The sequence below is a fragment of the Saccostrea echinata genome, unplaced genomic scaffold (genome assembly GCF_033153115.1).
Source record: "Saccostrea echinata isolate AGI-Se365-2 ecotype Australia unplaced genomic scaffold, CSIRO_AGI_Sech_v1 ptg000002l, whole genome shotgun sequence".
In the NCBI taxonomy this organism is placed as follows: Eukaryota; Metazoa; Mollusca; class Bivalvia; order Ostreida; family Ostreidae; genus Saccostrea; species Saccostrea echinata.
The window spans coordinates 8,448,680-8,470,137 of NW_026889751.1; the positions used below are offsets into that span (position 1 = coordinate 8,448,680).

Below are 21,458 nucleotides of genomic sequence, written 5' to 3' on the forward strand. Positions count from 1 at the left end.
TGTGTGGCCATGAAGACTGCCTAGTTTTACACTCCGACAAGTCTCATGAAGTGTGAGCTAAGTTTGAAATGTGTGGCCATGAAGTTTGCCTGGTTTTTCACTCCGACAATCTCATGAAGTGTAAGCTAAGTTAAAAACATGTGGTGATGAAGATTGCCTGGTTTTTTACTCCGACAAGTCTCAGGAAGTGTGAGCTAAGTTTAAAATGGGTGGCCATGAAGACTGCCTGGGTTTTCACTCCGACAAGTCTCAGGAAGTGTGAGCTAAGTTTAAAATGTGTGGCCATGAAGACTGCCTGGTTTTTCACTCCGACAAGTCTCATGAAGTGTGAGCTAAGTTTAAAATGTGTGGCCATGAAGACTGCCTGGTTTTTCACTCCGACAAGTCTCATGAAGTGTGAGCTATGTTTGAAATGGGTGGCCATGAAGATTGCCTGGTTTTTCACTCCGACAAGTCTCATGAAGTGTGATCTAAGTTTAAAATGTGTGACCATGAAGACTGCCTGGTTTTTCACTCCGACAAGTCTCATGAAGTGTGAGCTAAGTTTGAAATGTGTGGCCATGAAGACTGCCTGGTTTTCCACTCCGACAAGTCTCAGGATATGTGAGCTAAGTTTAAAATGTGTTGCAATGAAGACTGCCTGGTTTTTCACTCCGACAAGTCTCAGGAAGTGTGAGCTAAGTTTAAAATGTGTGGCCATGAAGACTGCCTGGTTTTTCACTCCGACAAGTCTCAGGATATGTGAGCTAAGTTTAAAATGTGTTGCAATGAAGACTGCCTGGTTTTTCACTCCGACAAGTCTCAGGAAGTGTGAGCTAAGTTTAAAATGTGTGGCCATGAAGACTGCCTGGTTTTTCACTCCGACAAGTCTCATGAAGTGTGAGCTAAGTTTAAAATGTGTGGCCATGAAGACTGCCTAGTTTTACACTCCGACAAGTCTCATGAAGTGTGAGCTAAGTTTGAAATGTGTGGCCATGAAGATTGCCTGGTTTTTCACTCCGACAATCTCATGAAGTGTAAGCTTAGTTAAAAACATGTGGTGATGAAGATTGCCTGGTTTTTTACTCCGACAAGTCTCAGGAAGTGTGAGCTAAGTTTAAAATGGGTGGCCATGAAGACTGCCTGGGTTTTCACTCCGACAAGTCTCATGAAGTGTGATCTAAGTTTAAAATGTGTGGCCATGAAGACTGCCTGGTTTTTCACTCCGACAAGTCTCATGAAGTGTGAGCTAAGTTTAAAATGTGTGGCCATGAAGACTGCCTGGTTTTTCACTCCGACAATCTCATGAAGTGTGAGCTAAGTTTAACTTGATGGCCTGGTTTTCACTCCGACAAGTCTCATGTAGTGTGAGCTAAGTTTAAAATGTGTGACCATAAAGACTGCCTGGTTTTTCACTCCGACAAGTCTCATGAAGTGTGAGCTAAGTTTAAAATGTGTGGCCATGAAGACTGCCTGGTTTTTCACTCCGACAAGTCTCATGAAGTGTGAGCTATGTTTGAAATGGGTGGCCATGAAGATTGCCTGGTTTTTCACTCCGACAAGTCTCATGAAGTGTGATCTAAGTTTAAAATGTGTGACCATGAAGACTGCCTGGTTTTTCACTCCGACAAGTCTCATGAAGTGTGAGCTAAGTTTGAAATGTGTGGCCATGAAGACTGCCTGGTTTTCCACTCCGACAAGTCTCAGGATATGTGAGCTAAGTTTAAAATGTGTTACAATGAAGACTGCCTGGTTTTTCACTCCGACAAGTCTCAGGAAGTGTGAGCTAAGTTTAAAATGTGTGGCCATGAAGACTGCCTGGTTTTTCACTCCGACAAGTCTCAGGATATGTGAGCTAAGTTTAAAATGTGTTGCAATGAAGACTGCCTGGTTTTTCACTCCGACAAGTCTCAGGAAGTGTGAGCTAAGTTTAAAATGTGTGGCCATGAAGACTGCCTGGTTTTTCACTCCGACAAGTCTCATGAAGTGTGAGCTAAGTTTAAAATGTGTGGCCATGAAGACTGCCTAGTTTTACACTCCGACAAGTCTCATGAAGTGTGAGCTAAGTTTGAAATGTGTGGCCATGAAGATTGCCTGGTTTTTCACTCCGACAATTTCATGAAGTGTAAGCTTAGTTAAAAACATGTGGTGATGAAGATTGCCTGGTTTTTTACTCCGACAAGTCTCAGGAAGTGTGAGCTAAGTTTAAAATGTGTGGCCATGAAGACTGCCTGGGTTTTCACTCCGACAAGTCTCATGAAGTGTGATCTAAGTTTAAAATGTGTGGCCATGAAGACTGCCTGGTTTTTCACTCCGACAAGTCTCATGAAGTGTGAGCTAAGTTTAAAATGTGTGGCCATGAAGACTGCCTGGTTTTTCACTCCGACAAGTCTCATGAAGTGTGAGCTATGTTTGAAATGGGTGGCCATGAAGATTGCCTGGTTTTTCACTCCGACAAGTCTCATGAAGTGTGATCTAAGTTTAAAATGTGTGACCATGAAGACTGCCTGGTTTTTCACTCCGACAAGTCTCATGAAGTGTGAGCTAAGTTTGAAATGTGTGGCCATGAAGACTGCCTGGTTTTTCACTCCGACAAGTCTCAGGAAGTGTGAGCTAAGTTTAAAATGTGTGGCCATGAAGACTGCCTGGTTTTTCACTCCGACAATCTCATGAAGTGTGAGTTAAGTTTAACTTGATGGCCTGGTTTTCACTCCGACAAGTCTCATGTAGTGTGAGCTAAGTTTAAAATGTGTGACCATAAAGACTGCCTGGTTTTTCACTCCGACAAGTCTCATGAAGTGTGAGCTAAGTTTAAAATGTGTGGCCATGAAGACTGCCTGGTTTTTCACTCCGACAAGTCTCATGAAGTGTGAGGTAAGTTTAAAATGGGTGGCCATGAAGACTGCCTGGTTTTTCACTCCGACAAGTCTCATGAAGTGTGAGCTAAGTTTGAAATGTGTGGCCATGAAGACTGCCTGGTTTTTCACTCCGACAAGTCTCATGAAGTGTGAGCTAAGTTTAAAATGTGTGGCCATGAAGACTGCCTGGTTTTTCACTCCGACAAGTCTCATGAAGTGTGAGCTATGTTTGAAATGGGTGGCCATGAAGATTGCCTGGTTTTTCACTCCGACAAGTCTCATGAAGTGTGATCTAAGTTTAAAATGTGTGACCATGAAGACTGCCTGGTTTTTCACTCCGACAAGTCTCATGAAGTGTGAGCTAAGTTTGAAATGTGTGGCCATGAAGACTGCCTGGTTTTTCACTCCGACAAGTCTCAGGAAGTGTGAGCTAAGTTTAAAATGTGTGGCCATGAAGACTGCCTGGGTTTTCACTCCGACAATCTCATGAAGTGTGAGCTAAGTTTAACTTGATGGCCTGGTTTTCACTCCGACAAGTCTCATGTAGTGTGAGCTAAGTTTAAAATGTGTGACCATAAAGACTGCCTGGTTTTTCACTCCGACAAGTCTCATGAAGTGTGAGCTAAGTTTAAAATGTGTGGCCATGAAGACTGCCTGGTTTTTCACTCCGACAAGTCTCATGAAGTGTGAGGTAAGTTTAAAATGGGTGGCCATGAAGACTGCCTGGTTTTTCACTCCGACAAGTCTCATGAAGTGTGAGCTAAGTTTGAAATGTGTGGTCATGAAGACTGCCTGGTTTTTCACTCCGACAATCTCATTAAGTGTGAACTAAGTTTAAAATGGGTGACCATGAAAAGTGAAGACTGCCTAGTTTTCACTCCGACAAGTCTCATGAAGTGTGAGCTAAGTTTGAAATGGGTGGCCATGAAAACTGCCTGGTTTTTCACTCCGACAAGTCTCATGAAGTATGAACTAAGTTTAAAATGTGTGGCCATGAAGACTGCCTGCATGGTTTTTCACTCCGACAAGTCTCAGGAAGTGTGAGCAAAGTTTTGAATGTGTGGCCATAAAGACTGCCTGGTGTTTCACTCCAAGAAGAATTATGAAAGTTCTTTAGTTTTTAAAGCTGTAATGAAGATTTCCTGGTTTTCCATTCTGAGAACCTACCATGGCAAGTCTTGTATCAAAAGGTTATGAAATCTATCTGATTTATTTTAGTTCAACAAATTTCATGAATGTTTGGGCTTATTTGAAATGTGGATGTACACTGTATGAGCTTTTTACAAGTGTCATAAAATAAGAAATTCATATTTTTCAACTGATTTATGAATTTTGATGTGATAGAATGTAAGGTTAAAAAATATTTAATTCTGTAAATAAACTCAGTTTTTCCTCCTTATTGTATACAATTAACATAGCATTTTTACTTGCATTTTGATAGTTCTACTCACCCAGATATCTCATAGATGATACGAGAAACTCATGCCTGTTGATACATTCTTCCTTTTTTAACCTAATGGTGAGAAAAATTAACATGTTTTTAACATTTTTTTTTTAAATCTCAAAAAAAGTCAGTTTAGGAAATCAATGTTTTCTTTCCCAAGAAATGATAGGCTCAGACAGGATTAACAAGATAATTTATCGAAAATTTTGTTTCAATAGACATAAACAAAAACAGTTCTTTTTGTTTGAGTTTTTATGACAATAGAAAATAGTTTATTTCCAATCAAGGGCCCCCCGAGAGGCATGAACGATACATTAGTAGACAAAGGCAGTAATCAATAAGGAGATAAAAATTGTGTAAAAGTAAAATACATACTAGTACATAGCAAGTTGTTGTGCTTTACACAATGTTATATTAAATTATTAGAGAGGTAGTTTCCAAGCTGAAGTAAGACATTAATATTTTTACATGTAATGATCCAAAAATATTTTTGAGAACTACCTTAGCTATTAAAATTTTTATTATGTTTCTGTGCTTTATTTAGAAGTTTGACTCTTTTTTCTTTGTAGAAAGGAAAATCTATAATAAAATGTATTTTATTTTTCACTATATTCAAATTACAATTTTCACATATTCTTTCATCTCTTTCTAGTCCAATATACTAGTATCTATCCCCGAGGAACCTATTCCAGTGGCAATAAGCATTCAATATACAAAATTTTCCTAACAATGAAGTACAATTGAATAGGAAATTAATGCAGTTTTACTTTAAAGGTTCCTATAATTTATTTAAATATTAACAAAATTTTGGTCAAATAATATCCAATAGATATTTTTTTCTCAAAATATATGACATTCTGTTTTTAGGCACATGCAAATAGATGAGGTACCTAAATCAGTGGTATGATGCTTTTCAAAAGTTTCTACCTTGAAGTTCATAAGTTCAGCACCAAACAAACAAATGATTTAGAAATTATGGAAATGAACCCAGCAATAGATTTACCAGTTTACAGAATGTTTTTAACAGTTATATATGTTTTAGTTTATATTGAAAGTGATAAATAAAATGTCCATCATATCTGAAAATTCTTTTTGAAGTAAAGTTGCCATGGGTCCAGTGGTTACCCAGCCAAACTGGACTCACATGACAACACCAACTTTGGGCAAAAATCATGATTACAGTTAAACTGAGTTCTCATTTTAACCTTTTCCAGTTGATTTAAAATATTTTACAGTTTATATGTATTTATTGTAAAGAATCTGGGGGGATAAGACGAGCCATGTGCCCATGCCCATTTTTCGGCTATGCAAGAACATTTATTGGAAAAAATCTCTCAATTGTTCGAATTTTAATGTTTACCGTAGTTTTCAAAATGATATTTATATTCTAAACAAGCTAAACAGTTGACTTTCATTTACTGTCACAAATGTCCAACATGGGTAAGGACTTCTATTAATTAATCTGCATATTGAGTGTTTACACTTATTGTGGAGATATTATAAAAATGTTAACATCGTATATAATGATAATGGTGATCTAGAAGCGCTTTTATTTAAAATAAATAAAAACGGGAATAAAAGTATTCAAATATCTATTATAATTTTTAACCGGCATTTTAAATAATTTACTGTAAATAAGTTCATTACTACATGTATATATTTTATTTCCAGTGAAAAATATGTTATTCCTATAGACATTTTTATAAAGTAAAACAAAATTAAAACCAAAAAAAAAAAAAAAAAAAAATAAAAAAATCAGAGCATGACTCGAACACTTTCCTCAATAAACGTCCCTTTAAAGAGCTCCTCGCTAACCACTAGATCACGGAGTCACACTTATACCGGTATGTCTTTTTAAATAGCATACAGTTCTCTATATTTAGCAAGCGTTTTTGGACTTAGAATTTTTTAAGACCACGGTGAAAATTTAAGTAAGTTAACTTAGTTTTTTATGTAGAGTGGGTCTTCATACCAAATTTTTGCAAGTGTAAAATGCAACATCTTTCCATTGCCTTTCATTAATCGTTCTCAAAAAAATGGTACGATGACCCACTCTATTTAAAAAATGTAGTTATATCATCCAATTTATGTCAGTTTCTGTGAAAATTGAGCGTGATGCCATTTTTTGTGTTAATCAGAATCATTTTCGCTGTTACAGTATTCAGGTTTTGTCAAATATGTATGCAAATGGTAATAAGCATTACGTTAATTCAACAAAAAGTGAAATTTTTGTAAATTGAATTTTTTGATTTTTTATCGATCGTTATGTAGGCATATGGCTCGGCTTATCCCCCCAGTTTCTTTATTTACTATTTAAATACATCTAGCCTTTAAAAATATACACATAGATTATATAACAGACATGAACTTTTTGGAGTCCCCTAAAATTTTACATTTCTTTTGACAGTTGCTTAACTTTTCTGTACAGATGTTAAACTTTTGTTAACATTTTGTTTTTGATTGCATAATCTCAACAAATTCAAATTTAATTGGTAATTTCAATCTTAATTTTTTTATCTTTCAAAAATTGAGTACGTTTCAAAGTTAATCAAACACTACCGTATCTAAAAAAATCTTAGAGATATTTTTACTTTTATATCACATATTATAAGCTATTATGTTACCTAATATTATTCATATACTGATAAAGTCAGTTCTCCCAATATAAGAAAAATCACCAGCTCAAAAGGAAATGCCACTGATTTAGGTATATCCCACTGATTTATGACCCTCCACGATACCAGTTTCAATTTTAAGCCTTGGAGAGCCTTATGTTTTCTTTTTAGGGAAAGGGGGGGGGTAAAAAAAGTGTTTTAAAAATTTGACAGACATAACTGTAAAAGAAATTAAAATTGCAATACCTGTTCGTTAGCATTATTCCTATGAATATCCATGTTTTACTCTCTTGTTCCTTCTATGCGTCCGAAGCCTCCGCGGTTCCCAACTCGTGTGATGTCATGGTTACTTAATCCGGGTTATCTTTCACTTTTTTCTTTACAGTATCACTTAGAATGATAACGTAAAAATCCGGATTGCGAACTTAAACAGCGTTCTGCTACACAACTACAGTTTTGGTACCATGCGCGGATCTAGAGGGGGTTTGCGGGGGTCGCCCCCCCCCCCTGGAATTTGCAGAGTTATTAAAAGTATATACTAAAGCAAATGATGAAATAAAAAATGACTTTGTACCCCCCTGGAAAACATGGACCCCACCATCTGATGATCACTACCACAAAATAGGTGTTGAAATGGATTTTACGTTTTGTTTTTGTTTTTTTAAGGGAATTTATTTTTTTTTTTAAATTTAAATTCATTTATTTATTTATTATTTATTTGCTTGTCAAGAAATTTTTAGTTTGGAAATTTTTTTGACTGTTGTGCCCCCCCCCCCTCCTGGAAAAAATTCCCGGATCCGCGCCTGGGTACATAGGCACTCCCCAGCTTAATTGTTAAAAAATGTATATCTACTATACTATAATCATGTTTATAGTATAGTAGATATACATTTTTAACAATTAAGCTGGGGAGTGCCTATGACAGTACTTATTAAACGGTAAGAAATTAAAGCTCTCTAAAATAAAATTCAAATGCAATTTATCGTATTTATTGTCTTTTATATCTAAAAGAATTAAATAAAATGTTTCAATGGCAATTTTTTTTAAAATAAATACGATTGTTTGGGGAAAAACACGATTATGATTTATTTTAACCGTTAGTTTACTTATAAACATGACTCTTGCGTTTCCGGAACATGCCAGATTTTATTCTGAAAATTAGCAACTACGATCGCAAATATTGATGACGTAAACAACGCCTTTGGTCAGAGGAGAAGCAATGTCCAATTTTTCTGTAACAACTGGTAGAGATGGCAGTCGTTCTTTTGGTGGTATTGACCTTTTTGTTTAAAGTAGTACTTTCTTCCAATGAAATTAAGAAAGATATAGATTAGGGTGCGCAATTTTATCTGCGCATGTGGATAATCACTTGCATACTAGTAACAATCACGTTTGCAAAAGATTTGTTCGACCATAACAGCTGAACAGGCCTGACCTGGGACCGTTTTGTGGCATCAATGTTATAACTAGAAGCAGTACATAGGAAAAAGAGTGTTGGTATTACTGAAATATTTCGGTTAGTTTTTGAAGGTACACAAACAACCTTGACGTTCTGTCTCATTTTACAAATTGTTTGTTTGTTGTTTAACGTCCCTCTTAAGAATTTTTCACTAATAGCAACGCCACCACTTGTCGGTGGAGGGCTGCAAATTTAGACCTATACTCAGCACTCAGGGCCATTGAGCAGTGAGGGATCGCAGCACTTACTGCGACACAGGACCTCGGTCTATACGGTCTCATACAAAATACCAGTCTCCATGTCTTGCAGAGGGATTCGAACTCGTGACATAAGGATCAACTCCTTACTCCACAAACTCTAGAGCAGATACACTACCCCACATGGGGGGCTTTTGCAAATTGTGGAGGTGTTTTTTTTTTAATAAAAAAAATATTTATTTTGGTATTGATATCAGTAAATGGAAATCTCCCACAAATACAGTTCCATGGGATGACAAGAATGTGCCCAATCTGTGTAAAGGATGTCTTTCTTGTGTACTGTAAAGTACTAATTACAATAAAGGGAAAAGTTGACCATATGTTTTTCTGTTTTTGAGTTCTTCTCTCTGTTTATAATAATTATTTATGCAGAACATGATGACAGATGGTCTGATTCTGGGGGCAGCCGTGGTGGTGGAAAACAGAGATACCGTGGCAGAGGTAACAGAGGATATGGAGGTTATGGTGGAAACCGGGGAGGGAGTTACAACCGTGGGGGATTCCAAAAGAGAGGTATATTGTAATTGTTTGCGGTTTATAAACAGGAATTATTGCTTGTATCTACCCGTAGACTTATGCCTACTACTTGACTTCTCATCTTAAAATTAATGAATCGAAGAATCTTGAGTTGTCTGAAATACATAAATTATGTAACTAACAGAGATCACAACTCAGCCATTAACATCTTTATTTGCTATATTATACTTTGGGCCCTGCATTGTACTTAAAATTACTCTTAAATGCATTTTTTAGTTTGATCAAAACTTGATTTTATATATTAATTCTATAATATATGGATACATGATTTTTAAAGTTTTAAAACTTAACATTTATTAACAAAAGCAAACTAGTCAAGTTAAAGAGGTATTTATAAATGAATGAAAGTTGGCAAAAAGTTAGAAATATTGCTGACCACATGTCATCTGTTGCTTTATCAATTTCCATTTATTGTATAAGATACAAAAAAAAAACTAATGAAAATATAACATTCCAAGTAATTGGTTGATATAAACAAATGTAAATAAAATAATGAATATGAATCAAAAAGTTTTACTTCATTATCCTTATAATTTTAGAGATTTACATGATTTAAACCATGAGAGATTTCAAAAAAGTAAACAATACGGCTTGTAGAAATTTCAAGACTTCAAACTGTTGCGAAGATCTGGGGGGTTTTTCTCTCTGGAAATTTCTACACCTAAATTATTGAATTTTCATATCTGTGTCTGAAATCTGAAATACATTTTTTAGGTCAACTCATCAGAAAACTCAAGTCCTTACAATCACTCAGTTATTTCCTACTGACCTTTATAAAACTTATAATAAACTAGATGTAATACACTATTTGTAAGTGTTAGACTAAGGTATAAAAGACTTATGGATAAAATGTTACTTTCCTTTTGTTTTAAGGTGGTGGTGGTGGTGGTGGATATGGTAGACCAAGGGGAAGAGGAAGAGGTGGACCTAATCCCAGAAGTCGTTTAGACACAGATGGTGACTTCAGTATGGATGACGAGGCAGGACCCTCCTCTAGGGAAAGATTGTAAGCAAAAAAGTTCATTATGCTTGATGAATTTTGACTTCCCCAAATGAATTATTTCTTGCAGAGAAAACAAAAAAATATTTTGAAAACCAAACATGGAGACAAAAAATATAATAATATGCATTAGAAATTGTAAACAATGTCAAAATTATTTCTTTCTTTTTTTTTTTTTTTTTGCAAAAAATTGTTACATGAACAATAAAGAAAAAAGTACTTGGACTTGAGATATGTGCATGCTATGTAATAGAGAAAAGATTGAGCTGGTGAATTTGTTCATTTTCCTGTACTTTTCATTTACCTTTCTGAATTGATTAATCTTTGTAGCTCACCTTATGGTGTACCAAGTAGAAATTATTCAGGAAGAGGAAGGAATAAAAACGGTAGGTCACATAAATTATTGCTTCATGTTAGCTTATTGAACTGAACAAGTTGCACTGTCATAAATCTGTAGAGGTATGTACAGTTTTATATATATATATATATATATATATATATATATATATATATATATATATGTGTGTGTATATATATATATATATTATATTTTTTTTTTGAAATCTTGTCACAGGTGATAACTATGCTAAGATGCAGAGAATGGGAATTCCAATCACAGACTCTGATGGGCCTGTATGGCACAAAGTGGTGGTAAGTTTGGCTAGTCAGTGATAATTGAAAAACGTATATTATACTTGGAGAATGAAAATTGTGCTTTTAATATCATTTTTTCATTTCAGATACCATATGGCAAAAAAGGTGGAAAAGACTTCATACTGAAATCTCTGTCAGAGAGGCTGCACACACCCTTCAACCCTGTCAATGTAAGCTACCTTCATGATATTATCTTTAAAAAGCTTATCAAGGCTTAATCTTATCACTCACTTGGGCTTAGAAGAGATTTGTATTCATCATATGTTTCTTGTTCATTAATCTTTACATTGTAGTCTTTTTCTCAAGAACTAGAGGGCCATTTTTGACAAAACTTGGCCATAAGCATCTTATGTAATGGAATTCATGTTTACTTAAGCAACTTTCTTATGAGGATCAGGTGTGATTATTTTAGAAATACTTTCAAGAATTCGTAGTTCAGAAATGACCAAAAAACGTGTAAAGGTATATCTTTGCATAGAACCAGAGCTAGGGCGAGATAACAACAGGGATTCTTGAATTGTGAATACAGAAAAGTGTTAAAAGACTTCTCAAGCACATCAAGACTACAATGTATTAAATAAAATTAATGTTCAACCAAAGAATAAATTTAATGTGGGAAATTATCCAAGAAAATATTTTATGATCTCTTGTTTGAATCTGGATTTGTATTTTCTCTAGTGGACCATGTAATATTTAACATGAAACATAAAATGGTGTATCAATATACTATTACTTGTACATGCATATCATCAAATATTTTCTTTAAATAGTTCCACTTTGAACAAGAAAAAGCAATATTTTATGTGCAAGAAAAACATGAAGCCAATGCGCTAAGAAGTCAGGACAAGAAAATACAATTACCCAATGGTTTTAAGGTAATTTTTTCGTTTAGTGTGTGTGTTATTGTTGGTTTTTTTTTTTTTTTTAGAGTTCTGAATTTTTCATTGAGGAATGTACACATGTAGTTATTGCATGCAACTCAACTTTTTGAATAAGATTTTGAATTTTAAAAAAATAAAATTTTGACTTTTTCAATAAAATTTGATAGTTTTCCTTTGGGAAAAAAAATATAAAGCAATTTTCTGTCACAGAGAAAATATTTCAAGAATGAGCTTTACTTCTTTTTCTCAGAATTTATGTATTACCCCAAACCCTAAACTATGAACACAGAAACTACAAAGTTTAAACAAAGAACAATTATGAGACCTAAAGACATGGAATATTTTCAGTAAATTTTTAAATATTCATAAATCTTTAAAAATCTTGTCAGATAATGATGGATGAAAATCTTACCATAATATAATACAGTATGTATACAAACGAAACACACACTTTCTCTCTCATATTTATCAAATATACTCTCCTTGAATTGGTAGGTACATATACAGGTATCTATAACATTTATCAGATACTTTCAATAATTTGGTAAGTGCTAAGAAATTATCAAAGATATTTTTTCTTGCACCAGTAAGGTTTATGTCAGAATACAAACAACAGCCATACAAAAACTGTCTCACTCCTGAGATGATGCACTTTAAAGAAATTATTTAGATGTGAAAGCATTTTTTGTCTTTTTCAGATGATTCTGATTGTAAAACCCAGCCCCCCACCCATCACAGAGATCAGTAGTGAAGCAGTGGAGAAACTGAAAGTAGGATTTTCACTTAAAACATGTATAAAATGAAAGTAAAGTTACTTTTGAGGACACTTGCACATTAGTTTATCAATGAAATGTTTTCAGAAATATTCCTGTCTTTTGTAGGTGTGCATGAGTTCTAGATTTGACCCCTCTACCAAATCGCTCAACCTCAGTTGCTTGGCCAAGGACCAATGTAAGCTTTGAAAGAGAAATGTTTCTCAAAGATTGCTTCACTGTTCAAGGATAGTGTAATAGAATTTGTTGGCACAAATATACTTTTTAAATTTAAGCTCTCTTCAAACTCTTTAGAAATCTAAATTTGATTTCAAGGAGATAGTCTTTTACGGTTTGTGATTAGAATACTGTTAAATTAAGAATACATATGTAATTAGATTTTTGATTACTTTGTAGCATTAGCAGCTGAAAATATATTCATGGCACTAAGCAGAAGAAGTGTAATGAATAGCGTTGTAAAGGTCATAGAAGAAAACATTCCAGAGGTACAAACTTATGTTATCTATTAGATGTGTTTGGATCATAATTGTAAATATCTGTTTCATGATATTTTTATTTCACAATTCTGTAAAAAAAAAAATAAAAAGAACAAAAAAAAAAGATTTTTTTTTAAAGTTCTCCATCATCTACAGCACATTTCTTTTTCACAGTTGGAAGAACTAGACATCAGTGATAATAGGTTGATATCACTGGAGAGCATGAAAGAATTGCCAAAGAAAGCACCCAATGTCAAAAAATTAAATCTTGGAAAAAACAAGGTGAGTTCCTGTAAGGAAAGTTTCTTTACAAAATGCCAAATGAGTTTTGATGCATCAGAGGGTTAGACAATAACTTTTATTTTTACTTGCCCACTGTCAATTTTACATGTACTTGTTTTTTGACAATCAGAAAATCATAATTGTCTGTCCATGATTTCTGTTCTGGCATAATTGATTATTTTTTTGTTCCTCTTGCTTGCAGTTGGTCCACGTTGATGAACTGCGGAAGATACAAGATTGGAAGCTTGAACATCTGATACTGGAAGGAAATGACCTATGTGATAAGTTCAAAGATCAAACTTCCTACATTAGGTAATGACGGTAAACAAGGTCTTCTCCTCCAGGGAAGACTGAAGCTGATTGTGTGGAGCAAAAGAAGTTTCTTATCTTCCATTTCATCAGCAATGTCTGTACTGGAAGATTTCCTTCACCGATGTGTGCTGCTTTCATTAATTGATTGGAGCATGTGGGTGATAGGAATTCAAGAGGGAAAAAAATCTGCCATATTGGGATTATTAAGATGTGTCTTTGATCAGAATGACATGCCATACTTATCGTTATTAGAGAAATAAGCGATGAAAGAAGTAATGGGGTTAATATTTACAAAGCTTTCTGTCATTTGATAGATGACCAAAAATTTCTTGAAATTGTCCATAGAAATGTAACTGTTGGATATAATAGATCAATATTTTCTTCCACATGTTATGCTAGAGAACAATACCATGAAAACTGTATGACAGAATACCTGAAATCACCATGGCACTAAGATCAGTGTACTGCACATAGAATTACAGTTTGTGTGCATAAGCTTATAATCTAATGACAATGATGTCTTGATGTTGAGTGAGCCTGCTGTCGCTGAGCTCGAATCACAAGGCAGAATTCTGTCATAGGCATCCATTGAGAAGTGACGCAGTCTGTTCCCAAGGACGGGTACGATCCCCTCCTCTTAAGGGGGGACTACCTAAAACAGGGGCAACTGGCACTTCTGAAAGTGATGTGATGCTGTGATTTATCATTGCATGAAATGTTGTTAATCAAAAGCTTTCAATTGTTGTCATGACCCAATATATAGTTGTTGTGAAAACATTCAGAAAAATCCAATAATATATCTAAAGAAGAGAAACAATGCGAAAAGAATTTTAAACTTGAGTTTCTTTTTCTTTTTTCTTTTTGTCTTTTTTTTTTACCTTAAAAATTAAATTTCATTGAAGGAATTCATTACTAAAGCACAAAAGCTTTATTCTTTTTATATAGTATTTTATCAAAGTAAATGTATAAGGCATTTTAATAGAAAAAAAAAACATATAAAAAATCGAAAATTTGAGAAAAAAATACACCAGAAAATGAAATTGCACAAAAAATCATCACTTTGTGCAGATGTCAACATGTGGGATAAAGGAAAGCCTTATCAGAAAGAAAGATATCATGTATTGAAATATAACACACATACTATGTTATGGTTGTTCAGTTTCCACTTTTTAATTATGTTACATAGAAAACCTTATCATTTACCCCCCCCCCCCCCCCCCCCTTGACATTGGTTTATAGTAGAAAGGGAAGATGGTCTGTCACCCCATAATGAAAAGAAAAACAAAAAATTTGTCAAATGCCAGATAACTTTGTAATTTGAATTTGAAAATGATTAATATTTATTCAAAATTGAAGGAAATATTTGTTCATAGTATGGCAAGTCATTTGATAAAAATTAAAACTGAATTGAGAATTCTTTAAACACATGGTAACTAATTTTACCAACTTCTACAAGGTACACATATTAAAAAAAAACAAAGGTTTTGCTATGCATAAAAAAGATTCAAGCTTTTAAAAAAAATTGTCAAGTTCTGTATGAAATTTATTCATTTTAGTGCCATTAGAAAGAAGTTTCCAAAAGTTTTGACATTGGTAAGTGCAGATGTTGATTACAAACAGCATGCATGGTATTTAATTCATTAAGTGTTGTTTTGAAATTACTTAAAAGATAATAAAACTTGAAACACATTTGAAATGGCTTCATTTTAGATATAGTTCCGAGAATCACACGATGATTAAAATTTTAATTAGGTTATTTACTCTTTTTGATCATCACTCTTGTAGGATGGCCACACACTGCCACCACCTATTGTCTTTGACCTTGAGACTAGTTCTGAACTCCCTGAAGTGAAGGTCAGTTTGTTGAACATGCACACTATTTATGTACACATGATATACAGTTGAACTTTGGTATCTCAAACACTGATATCTCAAATACCATGGATATGTCAAAGTGATTTTGAAGTCCCAAGCGCTTATTTCTTAAGTATTTTATCCAGGATATTTTGAATCCTTTGATATCTTGAAGTAATATCTCAGTCCCATCAAGTTTGAGATAACAAGGTTTGACTGTATCATCTTTTTATGGCGTGAACATTTTTATATAAACTAAAAAAAAAAACACACTCACAAAAAGTGAATCGGAACTGGTATCTACATACATGTATATGCAGTCACTAAAGAAAATGACTTAATTCCAAGAGTTTATGGAAAATTTCATATTTTCAGGGAAGCTTTTTCATCAATGATGAAATACAGAGCTCAACAGTGAATTTTCTGAAGGCTTTCTTCACAATTTATGATTCAGACAACAGGCAACCATTAATGGAGGCTTATCATGATGAAGTTTGTATCTTTGAATATATGTTGGGAAATCCCATTTAATACTTGTATTCCCAAGTAAATCAAAGCAAGGATTTTATTTATAGAAACTAGAGGGCAACACCACTCATCGAAATCAAAAAATGATACACAGAATAATAATAGATTTAATTTTATGATATGTTTCATTACAGGCACTCTTTTCCTTGTCTGCGGCCAAAAATCCAAATATAGAGTATTCGTAAGTTTTATCAATTACTGTTTTAAAGGAAGGAAATGGTGTAATCTTAAGCTTGGGAAATTATATTTTTTCCTTTTTTTTTTTTTGCAGTGAAGTGCATATGCAACTGTTTTTAATTTAAAGATTACTTGACATACAGAAGCTTGATTGTAGCTTTGTTTTCTAACAATCACATCATCTTGAAAGCAAGTTTTTAAAACCCAAACCTACGTAAGCTTGTAACTGTTGCCTATATTCAATATATCGCTATTATTTTTTCAGACAACCAAACATAAATAATTATCTTCAAGAAAGCAGAAACTTTACAAAGATGAGCAAAGATAGTCAAGGTCAGAGATACTGGACTTCTTAAAATTGATACTGAAATATTGACACGTATACTTTCATGCGTGAATTGTTAGTGTTTGATTGAGATGAAAAAAAAAGTTTTTCCCCCAACATATTTATTAAAAAAACAACAAACAAACAAACAATAAATGGAAGTAATGCTTTCTCAGATACCTATTCTGCTTCTCACCTGGGCTGCATAAGATTGTAAATTCTGATCTTTTCATGAATCCCATCCAGAACCTATATGTACATGTTGTTGTAACCCATCTCTCTTTTTTTCAGCAAGAAGAAGATTATTAAAGAGAGGGAAAATAAATGTGGTGGCACAGTTGTGTGATCTTCCCTCTACGACACACGACTACAACTCCTTCATTGTTGATGTGGATCACTCTTCTGTAAGTCTTAGTCATGGTTTAGATATTACTCTTGATGGCACATAGTTTGTGTTTTGTTATTGTTATTGAAGTACATTTTAAACACATTTGAAGCAAGTGTTGAAGGAAATTATACTGAGGGTATCGTATGTTCATCAGATTAAAACATACCTTCCTCAGTCCTTGTAGGAGAAAGGCTGAGGACCTTTCATTGACAAAGTAAATCCTGCATGTACATCCCATCAACACACTAAGATGGGAATCAAATTTATTTGACTTGCTGCTACTCTTACAGACATAGAATACATGATAAACGTACTTCATTGTGAAATATTATCATTACAGGCCAGTCTCAGAAGTTTTGTCGTAGAAGGAGTGTTTAAAGAGAGTAAGTTCTTATGTGTTCAGGAATACTTACTTTTGAATTGAATTTAGATTCAGATACGCATATCATTAATTGTAATAGATGACGAAGTTAGAGTTTAAAGTTTAAAATTAAATTCTAGTTTTGTTTTGTTTTTTTCTATTAGCTGAAAGCAAGTCAGATAGACCTCCCATAAGAGCATTTAGTCGTCGGTTTGTTACAGTTCCACAGGGAGCAGGGTATGTATGGATTATTATGGTCACATTGAAAGTAGATGACACTTCTGTCTGAAGTTTGTAAGAATGAAACAATTTCTGAAATTGTACATATATCAATGGCAACAATTACTGAAATTGTACATGTGGGAATAATTACTGAAATTGTGCATATATTAGTGGGAATAATTACTGTATTTTTACATACATTAATGGGAATCATATTTTGGCAATTTTGGTGAAATCAATTTAAAGCATTTTTATATACATTTTGAAATTTGTTTTTAAAACTTAATTCATGAGCATTCTTGCTACAAAGACAGAGGATACCATTAAAAAGTAAAACATCCAAAAGAATTTGAATCAGTCAAAGGTGGAAAGGTCTAAGACTATTGATATGAACATACTGTTGCATGCTATATGAGTTTGTAACTTCTCTGTTATAAAACTTTTCTCATATTTTTTCCCTCTCTCAGAATGAATATCATCAATGACATGCTGACAATAACAAATGCCTCCAGAGATCAAATACAGGTATTGCTTATTTCACCTTCAGGATACTTGACGTACTACATGTTGTTCATCAGAATTCATGAATGAACATAAATACATGCAGGTGTATAAGATGTAAACAGTACATTGGATAAAGTAAGAGCACAAAATCTATACAACTGTTTTGAAAAATGCTGCTTTACCTACTTGTATAACTTTATCTTCAATTCTGTTTGTCTGTGTTTGCAGAAAGCCTTTAAGCACCCTGCCCCTACCCCCTCTTCTAGCCCTGTCCCAGAGGCATCTCCCCCAGCACCATTCACTCAGGCTGGCCCCTCCACATACACAGCTGAGCAGCAGCAGATGATTCAACAGTTTGCAGCTCAGTCAGGCATGAACCATGAATGGTCCATCAAGTAAGTTGTGTAATAAATATTCAATAAAACACATCTGTATGTGCAAAAGCACTTCCCATTTTCATGTTTTCTTATATTTGGTGAGCATTTCAGCAGCTTTTACATTTTGATAAAAAATAAGATTTTGTTATTAAGAATGTTGTTATAAATGAGAATTACCTGTAACCATGTTAGAGAATAGATTGTGTCCCATATTTTCATATGTTACATTACAAAACAAAATTTTATTGCAATTTTACTTGCAGATGCCTGGAACAAAATGGATGGAATTATGAGAAATCGGGAGAAATATTCTTGGAATTGCAGGTACACATATCAATATAATATTTGTGTGTAATCACGCCAGTTAAGTAGTAATTGATTTTGATTCCTACATGTTTCATTAATCTTGTTGGAAAAAAAAGTGTATGCTATGGGAAGAACCCCCATAAATAAGCCTTTTCAAATACTGGAAACATACATAAATTAGAACACTCAAAATTTAGCACAATCATTATTTAGTCTCTTGATTCTTGCAAAACGCCATGTTTTGGTTTGAATCATGAATTATCAGACAAGAAGCAGCGTGAAAGGTGTTAAAACGTGATTATTGCTAAGGGCTATTCCAGCAAAAAATGTACGGGAGGGTTGGACGGCACTTCATATATTTTTGTATGGGTAGTGGGTCTGGAGCAATTGAATTTGTATGGGTGGTTGTCCTTACTCGATATATTTTTAGATGGGTGGTTGTATTAACCCTCACAAATAATCAAGTGCAAAGTACTTCTTTCCTCTCATATTGTATAAATCGGTAAATACTGATATTTTCGTCCTAAACAGTTGTAAAGTGTGTTTACATTGAAAGTGAAAGTAGAATCGAACGAAACGGAAACAAGGGCAGATAACTATAAAAGCATGTGCAACTGTGACTGCAATGACAGTGGGTGATTGGAAAACGGATTAGTTGTGCGTTGGATTCCCTGGTCCAGTTTCTTTTCGCCGGTTTAATCAAACATGATTACATTGGTAAATTAAATGATATTAGAAACAATCAGAAAGATCGTTTTATTTTAAACCGAAAGTAGAAAAAAAAATCGTTTCTGATAATGAACGTTTTAGAGCATGACTACGGAGTTTGCAAGTCAAATATTTTACTTTATACCACATACAGAGTAAAAGGAAGATGAGGTTGAAAACAAAATGAAGTATATTATGTCAAAAACATGCCAGTCCTTAACCATGTTAACCTGTTAAGTGTTAACTTGTCGAACTTGTATGCACCAATGGTCTAAGTTGTTAGATGGGATTTAGAATTCATTAAATATATTTTTTTAATCAAAGTTTTCACTTCACAGACACTGCCTACAGAAGTTTAGTCCCCCCCCCCCCCCAATCTTACAAAACTTATGTTTCTGTTAAAAATTGTTGACATAAAACTATTTTTTTTTTCAAAAAGATTTAAAACATTTTTAAAGTAATGCCAAAAAAAATTATCTGCATAATAACATTTTGATTTTAGTCATAAGTTCTTTTGTAAAACGGGCCTTGGTTGGATAGATGTCAAAACCCAACACTCATTCGAAGTCAGATAAATTACAGTACCTGAAAAAGGTACATAAAATTTTATTGCTTATATATATGTGACACAATTTTTTTTTTTAATTTAGATGAGTGGTTGTATCAAACGCAATTTTAAATTGATGGGTGGTGGGGTAGAAGGTAATTAAAAATGTATGGGTGGTGGGGTAAAAATAAAAGTGCCTTCCAACCCCCCCATACAGTTTTTCCTGGAATAGCCCTAAATTAAGTACGTTTACAGTATAACGGGATGTACCTTGTATTTGTGGATTTATGGTTTATAAAGAAGTTTCATTTCTTCATTTTAGAAACAAAATAAGATTCCTCCAGATGCATTTGCAAAATGAAAATCTCACTTTTCTGTGAATGGACCCAACATTAATACTGAATTCTCAGAATCATTTGGAATAGGCTCAGGATAAGCCAGTTTTTAAGTGCATTAATCCAGTAGTGAATCCAAGTGTTTACAGTGAATTGACCTCTCAGTATTGTGTGGAAGCCTGAATTTTAGCGGTTTTATTCTGTTTAGAGGAACACTCTCTGAGCATTAAGGATGATTGAGCTGATTATAATCCTTGAACTGTTTTAATATGTGTTCAAAGTGGAAAAAATTGAGAAGGATTCAAAATTCCTCTTTTACATTATTTTACTGTTAAATGACATTGTTTAATCTGCACTTGTTAATCAAAGAAGTAAAACATTGTGAAATGAACAGTGCTCATATCTGATTTGTCACCAATTTTATTTCTATTGCAGTTTGACATACTGTACAATGAATACTTTTATATACATGTATTTTTTAATTTTTATTGAAAATTTCAACATTGTTAATAAAAATGAAAGAAATGTCATCTACCTTTTCTTTTCATTAACCTAAAGCATTGTGTCTTAAGAAAACTGCTTTTTTTACTCCGAATTTTTTGTGCGTGAAAAAGCTGTTTGTTAAAATCTTATTACCTTATAACCTGCCATATTATGAAAGCATAAATCTCTAATATGGAAAGTGTTGCAGAGCCAATGAATTATTAAATGCTAGGAATATTGTTTTAGTATGCAAACTGCCATGTATATTTAATAAATCTGTACTGCTTAAATGATAGAGTAGCTAGTGTTTTGAAAGATGGAAGTTATTGGGGATTTACCATCATAAAATGTGAAATGTTTATGCACTACGGAGTGACCAGAAAGTGAAAAGATGCCAGTTGTGAATGACGCTAAATACACAATCAGATAATAGTTATACTATGAAAGATCTTCCAGTCCTAAAAGATCAAAATTTTATTACCAGTTATTTGAATCTAATGATCTTTCACAATCAATATACAAGGAAAGATAAAAATATATATTTTAAAAAATCTGAAACAGCTTATAAGCATCTTTCTGTTTAAAAGTTGCATTGTCCTGCTTAAATTCTTGAAAAGAAAGTTCTGTTCTGTAAATCACTTTTTATTCTAAGAGAACTTTATTTCTGCGTTATTATGTGAATTGGTCTGCTTGTGAAAATGTTGTTCTTGCATATATTTGTATTGTTAAGAATTATATAGAACAGATGCCACAGCTCCCAGAAATTTTGTCTCGCTTATAAGTACCAAATCTCACGAAAATAAGGTGTCGCAAAAA

General features: G+C 33.7%; 1 protein-coding gene across 1 annotated transcript; it reads left to right on the forward strand.

Moving 5' to 3' along the window:
- The first annotated feature begins 8,053 nt into the window (after window positions 1–8,053).
- LOC133171637 (nuclear RNA export factor 1-like) lies at window positions 8,054–20,689 on the forward strand. Its single transcript, XM_061306425.1, has 24 exons — window positions 8,054–8,167; window positions 8,985–9,125; window positions 10,023–10,155; window positions 10,480–10,535; window positions 10,724–10,800; window positions 10,890–10,973; window positions 11,574–11,678; window positions 12,383–12,454; window positions 12,566–12,635; window positions 12,854–12,942; window positions 13,108–13,215; window positions 13,418–13,527; window positions 15,084–15,120; window positions 15,313–15,381; window positions 15,757–15,873; window positions 16,044–16,090; window positions 16,352–16,419; window positions 16,703–16,815; window positions 17,140–17,182; window positions 17,325–17,397; window positions 17,850–17,907; window positions 18,115–18,281; window positions 18,527–18,587; window positions 20,147–20,689. Exons 1-24 carry the CDS (start codon window positions 8,116–8,118, stop codon window positions 20,183–20,185), a joined length of 1,989 nt encoding a protein of 662 aa, XP_061162409.1. The 5' UTR covers window positions 8,054–8,115; the 3' UTR covers window positions 20,186–20,689.
- Window positions 20,690–21,458: the final 769 nt, after the last annotated feature.